Source organism: Leptosomus discolor, chromosome 5, assembly GCF_034619465.1.
Source record: "Leptosomus discolor isolate bLepDis1 chromosome 5, bLepDis1.hap2, whole genome shotgun sequence".
In the NCBI taxonomy this organism is placed as follows: Eukaryota; Metazoa; Chordata; class Aves; order Leptosomiformes; family Leptosomidae; genus Leptosomus; species Leptosomus discolor.
In genome coordinates, this window is record NC_141395.1 from 25,806,376 (window position 1) to 25,819,211 (window position 12,836).

A 12,836-nucleotide genomic window follows, 5' to 3' on the forward strand; every position below is an offset into this window, starting at 1 on the left:
AATGCAGAGGTCTGGGCATGACCTACTGCTGTGCCTGTCCCTCCAGGCCTAGGCATATGTAGGAGGCAGCCCTCTCATGTACACTGCCAGCAGGACTGTGAGTGCTTGAGCTGCTTAGATCACTTAGCTTTGCATCAACTACAGCAGGGACCAGAAGCCCAAGTGGACTGGGAAAGGATTCAAGAAGCACCTACACAGCTCTACTGTAACCACTGTATCATCTTATGAGCTGTAAACACATTTTAAATCCAGAAGTAAATACATATATTTCTTAGAAATGTATGCTCAAGCGCACATTACAGGGTCTTAATAACCCAGGTGCAATAGAGGTTACCAGGTAAATAAGAAGAATGGTTAACTAATAACACTAACTTTGATGAAATAAATTAAAAGGATTAAGAAAGAATAAACCCATGTCTTTGATATTCATTTTTACCATAGCACAAGCGATAAATTCCATGGAATACTTACAAAATATATATAGTGTAATGTTAAGAAACTTTATTTTGTTACACATTAATTTAGATCAGGGATACCCAACAGTGCAGATTTTGCACTTGGGCTATAACATGTCTTTATTCAGACATTGATTTGATGTTTAAACCACTGCTTCTGTATTTAGCATCCTTTCACTTTGGGACTCTTTCATTCTGATCTAGTCTTTTAATTAAACCAACTACTATAATTCCTATGGAAATTATCTTTTATTTTATTTTTTCCAGCTACCAAAGCATTTCAGTAGGACTTTTCTGATACAAAGTACACAACTCGGATTTTATTTCTGCTTGAGATGTAATTAAAAACTCATTTGATTACTATATATCTGGCCCAGTTTTAATTATTAAACTCCAGTAATCAATTTTCTTTTATGAAGCTTCTGGGAAATTATCTCAAAAGCAACACATTTCTCTCCCTTCTGGCAGGCTCTCAACCATTTACTGAATTACATTCATAGCACCTGTTCCTGATCTGGATTAAACCACCAATTTATTCCCAAAGCTATTTAAGTTTATTTGGCTGTAGCCTAGTCAGGGTTTTCTACCTCCTGGCTACACTTTTTACTTTCTGTTTTATTGCATGAGAACCCCTTGATGTACTGCTCCGCCATGCCACTGTTCTTGATGCATGCCTCTTACAAGCAGCTTTGCTAGTGATCTGCCTAAATTTGGTATCCAGCTTTTTAACAGCCAAGTTGTTCCTGGCTTAGTCTTCAACAGCTGTCCGACACGGGATACCACCACAAACTCATAGCTCCAGAAATGCCCTTTTCCCTTGTCCCTCCTTGGCACAGCAGCGGGCTGTGAGCTGGTGGGCAGCCAGCCATGCACCGGGGTGAGGGAACCCCTGCCGGGGGGAGTGCCCATCTCTCCGCCTGCGACCTCAATGCCTGCTTGCAGTCCTTGCGCTGCAATGCAGCTGCCTTGCTATACAGCAATACCTACAGGACTGGTGACCCTTCCCACTTTATCCCCTTTACTGTAAAAGCTGTTCTTACCAGCAGAGTGCTAGGCGCTGGCAGAGCAGCCATGCCGGCAGCTGTGCGCTCCAGCGTTGGGAAAAGCCAGATCGGTGTGCAGTTCCCTTCCGCACCCATGTGTTACCTCCGACGTGGGACGAAGCTGTTTTTCAGAAAGTTACTGTATAGCACTGACTATTTCTTACCACCTTATTGAGGTGTTGTTTGTGACTATATACTGCTCTGCCCACAGCAAGCTTTCATAAGGTATAGCTCCTCTTACATATAAGCTCCTCCAGTACAAGTAAAGGTTAAAGGCACTTCAGCCATACATTGTGTGCACCTGGGAGAGGGGCAGGTCTGCCTGAGGGAAGAGCTCAAAAGGGGGAGAGCACGAGATACTCAGAGGAAGTTACTTATGGGAGAAGGTAAGGAGGGGAGGGTGGTTTTTATTTGGTACAGAGATGTATTTCTTAGGTATATTTTGCCAGATAAAGCATAAAGAATGCAGAAATAGTAGAAGTATCATCAAATCCCTTCAGGGAGAGTGTGATGGGTAACAGTGGAGTCTGTTGGTAGCTCTGCCTCCTGGGCTGAAGCGGGGTTGGGGGGGCAGTGGGGGAGAGGACTTTATTTGCTATATCATCTGCATCTCTGGGAAAGGATGTTAGTTGAAACAGCCAAGATGCAGCACAGAGTCTAAACTATTTTCTTGTATTCTGAAGTTAATACCAAATTCTTTTAAAAAGAAGCACAGTATGCCCTAACTTACAAACACTGCAGGACCTCCAGAGTATATACTTTTTTCCCCCTCACCCTGGAGATTGTTATCCAAATATTGACCAGTTCTGACCTTGCTTAACTTATGAGCTTTGACAAGATTACAGCTCACGTAAGTATGGTTGTAGGTCTAATATTTGTAAAGTGAGTTTATGGAATAAGCCCATATAAATTTGTTTTTATGACTGAGCACATATCAAAAAGTTATAGGTCTCAGTGTTCACTCTACTTTGGAACCCAGTAGTTTCTAATGAATCACTTTTATTATGTAGGCAGTTTCTGAGTTGGAAGGGAGGACTAGTGACCGAGAAGCCATAGGGATAAATCCAGACCTGGTGTAAGCATATGAAGCATTGCTGAAGTCAAGAGAGTCGTGACCAGTTACAGCGAAGCTGAATTGGACTCCTGAGTTTTGCTGAAGTGGCTTTCACATGAGAATACGTAGGCCAAAGGTGAGCCATCTATCTGAAAATCCTTGAACTTCAGATTGGTTCAGATAAAAAGGAACCTGTACTGCAGTCATCCACAGATTTGAACTTAATAATACAAATACTTGATGGAAGTTGTTTTGAAAACCCAGTAATATTTCTGTACTAAAACCAAAAAGACTGCTAAAATTCTACCTTCTACAGGTAGAACACAGAAGATAAAGCGATACAGAGAAGATATAGGGATTAATTTCTATTGTGCGTATATGAATCAATTATTTGCCCTACTGATTCAGGGCCATATTTAATCATTATGTTACAGAAAAAACAAACTGTATTTGGGAGAGGGCTGAGTTAATGAAAAAAAAAAATACTGCAATCACCTCATAGTTGAAAGAGACTTTGTTTATTCCTTCTAGAGCTTACTGAGGAGGGGTCTGGGTGATCGAGTACATAATGCATCAGTGCATTACTTTTCCATTTCTGCCAGGGATTTTTTTCCTAATGTCTAAAAATGTAATTAGATTAAATGAATATACCGCTAACTTCCCTAATTGAAAACAGGAGTTTCTTGTAGCTTCTCTATAGAAACTGTTAGCAGTGTGGAAGGAAGCCAGCTGTGACCGGAAAGGGATCCAACACGTTCACAAGTGTTCAGCTATTCCACTATGAATTAGCGTTAAGCTTCTTTCTGGTGATGGTACACTAGCTTGAATAATGCTGCACTCCTTTGTAAGTAAACATGCATACTGTAGAGTGATGATTATAAAGTAAGATTCGCCACTGATAATATGTGCCAGGTACTTCAGGGAGGAAAATACCTACAGAGCTCCTGGTAGCCAAATGTGCCCTGACCAGTATCAAGCATGCTGGGCTGCCAAAGGGAAGAGTAATACTGAAGGACTGGTTACCTACTGTAGTAGCTCAACTGATGCGTTGCTATAGTTGCAGATGATTCATCTGTTCATAATCATTTCATGAAACCAAGGGTCTACTCAGAAGAGGAAGAGTTATTATTTCATAAACAACTTATTTGGTTCTGCTGTTTATGGCTTTGATTCTATGTCTACAACATGCAAGAGACAGACTGTTTCTAACTCTTCTCCTTTCAAAATTTTAACCAAGCAGCTGATCAATGTCTTCTGCCTTGCTATTAAATGGATTTTGAAAAACTCTTCAAACCATATCAGCCTCATATCCTTATTTAGTTCTTTGAATTTGCCCTCAGCTGGGAATTCTGCAGGCAACTGTGATTCTGTTGTGTTAAACAGTTACTTGAAGTGTTTCATCCATCATCATTTCTAGTCCTTTTCTGATGCAATGTAGTTTGTGCTTTGTCTTTCTTGAAACTGAATGGCTGTTAAATTATCCATTTATCTTCTTTCGGACTTGCTGTACAATTTGAGTTTCCTCTATTGGCTGTCTCTTCTACCTTATCTGCCAGCTTTCAATCTACTTCCTCAGATCTTTATATACATTTCCATACACGACTGCATGTCCTTTGCAACACATTGGGCAGACAATTCTAAGACAGACAGCAACTGTAGTATTGAGAATTACTCACTTTTTCTCACAGATCAGGCTGAAGGCCTGTAAGTGAAGCTTAGCTTCACTGAAGTCAGTGGCAAATGTTGGTTCTTCTACCTTCTCCCAAGTATCTTTGATGACCTACCCTTTCAGTTGAGATCTTTTTGGCATAAGATGACTATCTGAGAAGTAACTTGGAAGTACTCCTGTTTGAAGGGAACTCTTGTTTGTTTGTTTCTGCTGTCTCTTCTAAGCAATTTGGGAAAACTTGTAAATTCCTAAAATTGTTGATAGTAACAAAATGTTTTGCCAATAATATCACCAAACTACAAAAATCCCAGCAAAAATAATGTTCTGTTAATTTACAAAAGCAAAATTAATTCCTTTCTGCTCTCAGGAAACAAAAAAGAGGATATGGATCTTTATGCCCATTGTAAAAAGGTGTGATAGACAGAAGAATCCTTGCTCTGAAACCACCAAAACTATGCCTTATTGTATTACACTGTGAAATAGTGACCAATTTAGAAGTGAATGGCTAACAAAAGTATTCTTCTTTTCCTGGTTTTTATTTCTTGTATAGCTCTTCACCTTTTGTCTCTATTAGAACAAAAGCAACAGAAACCCCAGACTCTTAGGTTAAGGGCATGAGGTAAGAAGACCAGACTGCTGATGCTTATTCCGTTACTGGAAGTTGTAATACAGTCATTGTATCCTGAGTCTTCTGAAAGTTCAAGAGAATTCATTCTGGGTGGCCTTGTTTAGATTCATCATTAGTAGACAAGCAACAAGGCAACAAAATTGCTGAATATAGCTGAGTTCCTATTTTGAGGCTACAGAAAGATCCTTCTGCAGTGCCAAAATTTCCTTTCTCTGGGACAAACTCTTATTCCTAACGTAATCCTTAGCTATGAACTCCCCCCCGTACTGGCATTCTGCCTGATTAAGTTTCCTCTGAAGCAAATTTCTTACAAACACAGCAGAATATGTTGCACCTGCTCTTCCTTGGATAATATTACCCCCTGGATTTCAACAGAAAGTGAGACTAATTTGATCTGCCAACGTCTGTGCAGCCTCAGTCCATCGTGTATCACATACTGCATCCTGAGCCTATCTGCCTTACTAATCCTTGTCAGCCAGGCAGTCCCAAGAAGCTCGGGTGCATTATCTCTCACTCTGTCCAAATCAGATGTCAGAAATAAGCCCTGCCAAAAGACTGCATCTTTACGGTATTCTTTAGAATCTATTGAAATTTACCCTCCTCTTCCCTCAACGTGCTACAAAGGAAAAGCTGATTTCAATGAGAATTACCAAAGCTGATCAAAATTCTTCCTATGAACACGTTTTTCTCAATAGCTTAGTCCTGATTCCTTTTTTTTTTTTTTTTTTGTTAAAACACTGCTCAACAACTTGTGAATGTATTTCAGGGAATGTCTATATATTACTCATGGTGAACAGCTAACTACCTAGTGCTATCCCTGCCCCCTGACTAGTTGCAAACTTAAAACAGAACAGCAGTACTCTGACTTTTGTACCAGCAATCCCAGGTATGGGCAATGGTGGGTACAGCAAGCCATTTCCAAAATGTGCATTCAGATAAACTCTTCCTCATTAAATAATCTTAAAAGTTTTTCAGTTCTGACTGTATAGAGAGGACAGAAACATCCGAAGGAAAGAGTAATTGTTTTGGCTGCATCCAGAGACTCCTGCCTGAGTAAGGACTAAGACATCCCATACAGTCCATTCTGGACAAGCAGGACTTCTAGAGGAGTCGTTCAAACCCTGAATTTCTTGTACAGTATTTCCTTATGCAAAATTGTAATTGCAGGAATGAGGGAAAGGGATAAAAGTGGTAACTGATGAAGGGCTGCATCAGGACCTAACAGGATAAGCATGATTCTTAAAGCCTACCTTTTCCTCCTCCTCTGCAAAGGAACGTTAAAAGGTTAATCTCCTGCCTTATAATTGTAACTAGAGTGTACGCTTTTGGAAAAAAATCACCGTGTCTGCACTATGTCAAAGTGAAAAGTAACTGGAAAAGCTAAAGCACAAGGTAGCCATGGTTGTCGGAGATATCTATGTATTTTTTCTATGCTTTGTAGAGGCTTTACCATTTACAATACCCTGTGTTTTTAATGTACGCTTACAAGCAGAATGGATGCTTTTGCAGCTACATCATCATACTCTAAACATAGATTTAATTACAAGGCTAGACATCTTCTGTAGGAAGACAGGCATATCAGAACTCTTGGAGTTGTAAACAGTGATTAGATTTCTTTCTAAATATGTCAAATAATGTGATAAAGAACGACTCTGTCCCTCCACATTCCATTCAAAACCTTTAAAGTACTTGCTAGGCTAAACATAAATGTTTCTACTCTTCCCAGATCCCCCTAGAATCCTGGATGGCATAATGCAAATTCACTTCTGTAGATACTATTATATGTTTAAAGCCCTCAATACCCAAGCAAATCTTGAATAGCACTAAAAATAGCACTAAAACAGAGCAGTTCAATGGAGCACCAAGGTAGAGGTGAGCAGGGCAATCTCAGGCACGCATAAGTTGTAAAAGCCGTGAGCTTCTTTATCTTCCACAAAGACATCTCCCTTAAATTTAAATAGCTGCTGTCATTGTCACTGACTACCTGACTATGTATTTATCTGCCCAGAAGCAGAGTGCACGGCCTTTGGCCCTGCTATTCATAGTGTTACTGTCTCTGCCTAACAATGCTGTGAACAGAGCTGGGCTTCTGTTACCATCTTTTGTTTGATGTGAATCGCTGAAGCTTTGATGTTGTTTGTGAGAAAAATAATGATTAAAAAGAATAAGATCTTCACTCTCCCACTCTGTCTGCTCCCCACAGAGAAATCTAATCCAAGTTGGGAAAAATCTGTGACTGATCCTGTTTTACATACACACAAACCACACAGTCCAGGAGAGAAATCTGTTAATGTTGAAACTCTTAGCATCTCTCTACCGGAGGGTCAGACAGGGAATTCGTCTTAATGATCAAAATTCTGTTTCCTGTTACACAAACATGTATGTCCAAATAGGTACAGAATACTGTCCCTGTGTGGTGACCGCGGCAGTCAGTGTAGCCATAGTGCTTTATTTTCAGTCTTACATTTTCTTCTTTAGTTGCGTGTACTTCCTCTTTACAGAATCTAACAAAAAAGGGGATGATTACTTCATAGTGAAGCCACATTAATAGATTTTTAAATGCTCCACAGTTCCAAAAAATGCATTTTTCCTTATAAATTATTATTCTAATAAGCTTGTTTCTCACCACTACTGATGAACGCTTTTCTTGCTGGCATTTTTGAACAAAGAGCAAATGTGATGTAGTAAAGTGTAACTGAAGCCCCTAAAAATCAGAGCTTCAGAATAAATGGATGGCTGTTCTGCTACTCAAGGCAAAAACTCCAGTCACATAAAAACACTGATCAGTGAACACTGCAGTAACAAAAAAGTAAATTCAATAAAATTATAATGTCCCAAGTGTAATAAAAAGCAATGAACAAAAAATTGGGAAGCTTTTATCTTCACAAACCTTTGATCCACAGTGTGAAGGAAACTGATTTAACTACTAAGGTATTTTGAAATTGGAGGTGGCTTGATTCCTACATTGAGCAGCAGATGTTGGGGAGAGCAAGGGAGCAGAGCTGTAGCTTACCTTGCACCAAGGGAGAGTCAGGCTTACAGAGCAAACACAAAAAGGTTTTTGGATTTAGACACTTGGATATGGGAAATCTAGCTGTGCATAATCCCTGATAGACACTTGGGTTTTTATATCCCCAGTTATCATTATATCTCTATATTCAGCTTCAAGCTCAACGTTAGCTTATGATGTAGCACATTTTGTGTATCTCTGACCTTCTTCTGGGTTGGACAGGCATTCCAAGGGGCAGTCAAACAGGCATTGCTAAAGGATGATGCACAGATATTGATGATTTCCTTGTCTCTTGTAAACCTTCTCACAAAAAGGGGCCAAACTCAGAAAATAGTTCTAGCCAGGTAAGCAGAACAATGTGATACACATCCTCCAATAAAGAAGACTTCGTTATCCTTTACTTGGGAGAAGAACTGCACCTCAGCATGGGTTGTCTTGAGCTATCTTAAGGAAATGCAGAGAGCAGAGCAGATATATAAGGAGTAGGTAAAGCCAAATCTCCCCAGAAGACTGATCAAGTCCCAAAGAATAATTCAAACTGAGAAAAAATACAAGGCTAGGAAGGTCATAACTCTCTAAAATGCTCTGCAAATTTTATATACTGTTTTAAGTATGAAACATTCCTCATGGGCACTCTGGTATGTAGCCTAGCTCATAAGCTTGGACTGTGGAGAAGATATGGTTTGTTATAATGCTGTCAGTGGCACTGGGGTGGTGTCAGACCACTTCTGGAATTTTGGGCTGTGAAGTTCCTCCTGTAATGCGTACTTCAGACATCTGCAGCTGCCAAGAATAGCCTACTGTCGGGAACTACTTTGAGCAAAGAAAATTTCAGGGGTCTCTACTGATCTCCTGTCTGACTTTAATGGGAGTTGCCAGCATTCACTGGTTGCTGGGATCATCTCTACTGGGTGGACATCAAATAACATTCTGTGATTCTGTGAAATAATACAGAGCACAGCTTAGGTCCTGCTGTAGCAACTGCATTGGTATGGATGCATGCATGCTGCAAGAGTTCCCTTCAGGGCTCTGGGTGCTAGGATCTGCCCACATGGATTCAGGACCTCTAATCACTAGCATGGAAAAAAATTACATGCAAAAGCCTTGATTTTTGTTCTCTATGGTTTCATGTTCTAATTTTGGTATCAACATGAGCATCAAATGTTTATTTAAAACATATGGTTTTTATAAGCACAGTGAGCTCTATAAGTACTTCTAAGACTTTACTAATTTGTCAGCTGCCACTCCGCCTCTTTATGTTGTATTTGTAATGATGTAACCCATTCTCTCCCCACATGCAGTCCCTACAACATGTTACAACCACTAGAATTTTAAAGCATGTATTTGGAAAGGGAAAAAAAAATAGGACTTGGCCGTAGTTGTAGTGTTCAGCCAGCCCTAAACAGAGGATTTACAATGCCTGGACACACTGCTGATGTGATACATGTACTGGGGTTTGATTAAGCTGGAGATGAAAATTAGAACTTGGCTCCACATTGAAGAGAGAACCTCCCGCAGTGTGATACTATGACATCAAGTTTTCTGTTTACCCCTAAGGCTGGTGCTGCAATGACTTCCAGGTTTGATGGTGTCTCTTTTTTAAGTTGTTGAGCAGCAGGCTAATAGCTGCACAGCATGATGCAAAGACAGCACAAAGCAGGGAAATCACATGTGAATATATTCCCCAGAGATCTCCTGCTAAGATGGAGCTAACTAACCAGAGATTTTAGTGCTCAGATGTAGTCTTCTCATGCAGAGGATGGGCTGCATATCAGCACTTCCTGCTTCACTGTACATCTTCGGATTACAGACGCTATTACAAATCATGAATTCTGGTATAATATGTGTTCTAGTGTAATGTGAACTATTCTATTGAAAGGTACATTATTTTTAAAGAGTTTTTACCCAAGGTCAGCCCTGCCCCCCCATATTGTCTGAAATGATCTGGGTATTTTAAAAACCATAGGTTTATATTCTTGTTCTGTGCTTGCTTTGCCTTAATAGTTTGAAAGCTGTAGGCTTAGTTTTAATTCATCACAACAAAGACTGAACCCAAGAAAGGGACAGCATCTACTGGCAAAGCAGTGGCCCTCCTCACCATTTACACAGGCGCACGTTGTCCGTGTCACACCAGGAGTTGCCTTTGTGGCTGGGTGGTCACTTCATTATTGCCACAGCAGCAGCCTCAGATGCCGCAAAGTATAGAGAGCAGGGGAAGCAATCAGCCTTCTCACCTTGATGCTATTGGTGACGTATCTGGTCTATAAAATGAAAAGGAACTGCCCATCCATTTTTGTTTGTGTGTAGGGAAGCTACATTCAGACACAAGTTCATCAGTTTAATGTTAACATGGAAGCTGGTCCCTGCTTCCCAGCTTTTGGCTTTGTATCATCACTGACCCACTCATTGCTTGGAGATGTGAGGCAGTTTAGGGCATAGTGGTAACAGGGAGAATGTGTTGCAGGTCCCCAAAATGCCTAGTGAGGCATCATCCCCATGTTTTCCCAGATATCACTGGCAGTCTTTAGTGGCATAAGGCAGTCTCTGTGGTTTCAGTGAGTAGGAGGAAGACTGGCTGACACAGTTATTGATGGTTAAGTTTCTATAGTGTTATTTTTCATTTATCATCCTGCTCCTGTAGCTCTGCTTTCTATACAGATAACAGAAAAAGTTAAAATGGTGAAGCTTATGTTACACAAGTCAAATTCTGAAGCTGGTTTAATCCAAAAAGAGAGAAGCATTACTCTGGTCATCTAGTAGTACTTGAGAGCTTCTACACCTCATACCGAGCACCCACACAGTCTGTGTAGAAGCATGATTAAGAGTAAACTCCAAGTTAAACAGCACACGGGTTAAGCCACAAATCATTTGTCACTGACCTTAAAGACTTGGCCTAAAGTGCCCCTTAACAGTTTGGAAAGGAGCCAGACGGGAGTGCAAAGGCTCAGCTTTGAGCTTTCCTTTGGGTCACACAGGTTTGACAGCAGCACCTAACGAGGCTGTCCCTCTGGCACCTCTCTGCAGAGCACTCCACACCTTGCCATGATGAGAATCAGTTTGTTTCAAACAAAATAAACAGTTGCCTTATCAGCTTTTTTAACTTAGAGAGGAATTATGTTTACAGATATTACCACCTTCAGGGAATCCGAAGATTTCTGCACAGACTTTTGGTAAAGTCAAAGAAAGATAAGAGTTCAAATAGCCTTCAAGGCTGCACTGTAAGCTAACTCTTCTTCCTCAAAGAGGCAAGAACAATCTTCTCTGGACTCTACAGAAGCAGTAAGTAAAAATTACCTCATACAATGGCATGCAGATGCTATCAATCCACTCAAGCTGCAACCTGGGTAGTTCATCTTTCCTGTTCCGATCAAAAATGGCCTGAATTGAGAAGGGAACAAAACTGTCATGCTTTATTACACTGGAGTATTTTACAGACACATCATCCAGCACTTTGCAGCTATGATCAAATTCACACAACCAGAACAATTTGTAAACTGTAATCAATCTTTGGAACAGTCTTCTTACTGCTTTGTCTGGCATGAAAAATAAAACTCTATTTTCAATTCTTTTTTGAATTTGTAGGCTGAATGTATTTGAATTTTTTAATTCCATGATGCAAAAAAAATGCTCCACAGTTCGAGCTGAGCTGGTAAGAAACCTCCTGTAGAAATGTAAAGTAGATACCTTTGAGCAGAAATTTCCCTTTTCTCACATAGGGTTTTCCAGCTCAGCAAAATGAACACTGACGGACCTGGATGGGCTCCCTCCCTCCCTCCCAGTTACAGATCCTTTCTGCGGAACCAGACAGGTGAGTGAATCCAAAGGGTGGGGAATCAACAGATCCAGTTTGGGAGCAGTTATCAATTTGTTCCTCTGGAAACAGCCTAATTCACTGCTCACTGTACTTCCCCAGAGAGGAAATTATAGAGGCTGAAGCTGACATTTAGAGGCTCAATTATCGATTGAAAGGAGATGGAAGAAACTGAGTTCTGCAGAGTTTGAACTTGAGTTGTTTTCTCCATGCTCTGCCTGAGATTACTTGGGTCCATCAGTTTTCCACCTACAGGATTTTAATCCTCCGTCTAGTGGCCCATCCACACCATTTGCTGAATGCCTTTTTTTTTTTTTTTTTTAAAACTCTCTGAATATGCCGAGTTTGAAATATTTCTGTCTTTTTATGTGGAAAGTCTGTTCCTATTCTGGGCCCATCTCCTCAAGACTGACATCTCCTGAGAAAACTTACTTTCCTCATCTATCTAATAGTCGTATTACACTACATTAAATGTCTGGTTGAGTTCTAGTTGTAGCCTGCTCTTTCTGACATACACAGATATCACACAGTGTATCTAAATAAGAACAGGAGGTAAGATGTAAGATTCAAGGACTCTGTGATCTTAAATGAGAATCTTGGATTTGACTTTGGAAAATTCTCTATTTCCTATTCAAATAATTTTGAAAAATCCTGTCATTTTCAGATTGTTATAAGCACAATGCAAGAAAAAAATCCTTGAGTTTTAAAGTAAGAGTGTCTCATGTTATCTTGCTGACTAACAACTCTCTTATCTAGCTAGCAGCAATACCTATCTAGGTGGCTTTTTATAGCGATATGTTATGAAATACATCAGCATTTGATCTTTAAAAATTCCTCATTCATGTGGTAAAACTCTACATGATCTTGACCCTTAGTCATAAACTGTTAGAACTGTTGAACTGTGTGATTATTTTCTGGCTTATCTTCCAACATAAAACAATTAATACATTGTTTTACTGGATTTTTTGAAATTGTAAAGGGCCGAACAGAGAGGAAAATCTTCCTTCAAGCTGTATGGCTTCAAAGCATCCTCCATGTGCCCCACAAATTACTGTATTCCTTGGTGCAGACTGTAGATCCCAAAGGAAGACTGACAGGGCTCCTGTGATGGAGGAAATACTGATGATATTTATAGCAATACATTCTTCTTTCTCACCTGTCTAGGC

General features: G+C 40.1%; 1 protein-coding gene across 1 annotated transcript in view; it reads right to left on the reverse strand.

The window, feature by feature from the left end:
- The window catches only part of PDE11A (phosphodiesterase 11A), a 135,318-nt gene that overhangs the window by 2,402 nt on the left and 120,080 nt on the right, over window positions 1-12,836 (reverse strand). Inside the window, exon 19 of the mRNA XM_086465969.1 lies at window positions 11,154-11,237. Coding sequence (XP_086322095.1) covers window positions 11,154-11,237 — 84 coding nt within the window. The remainder of the gene's footprint in view (window positions 1-11,153; window positions 11,238-12,836) is intronic.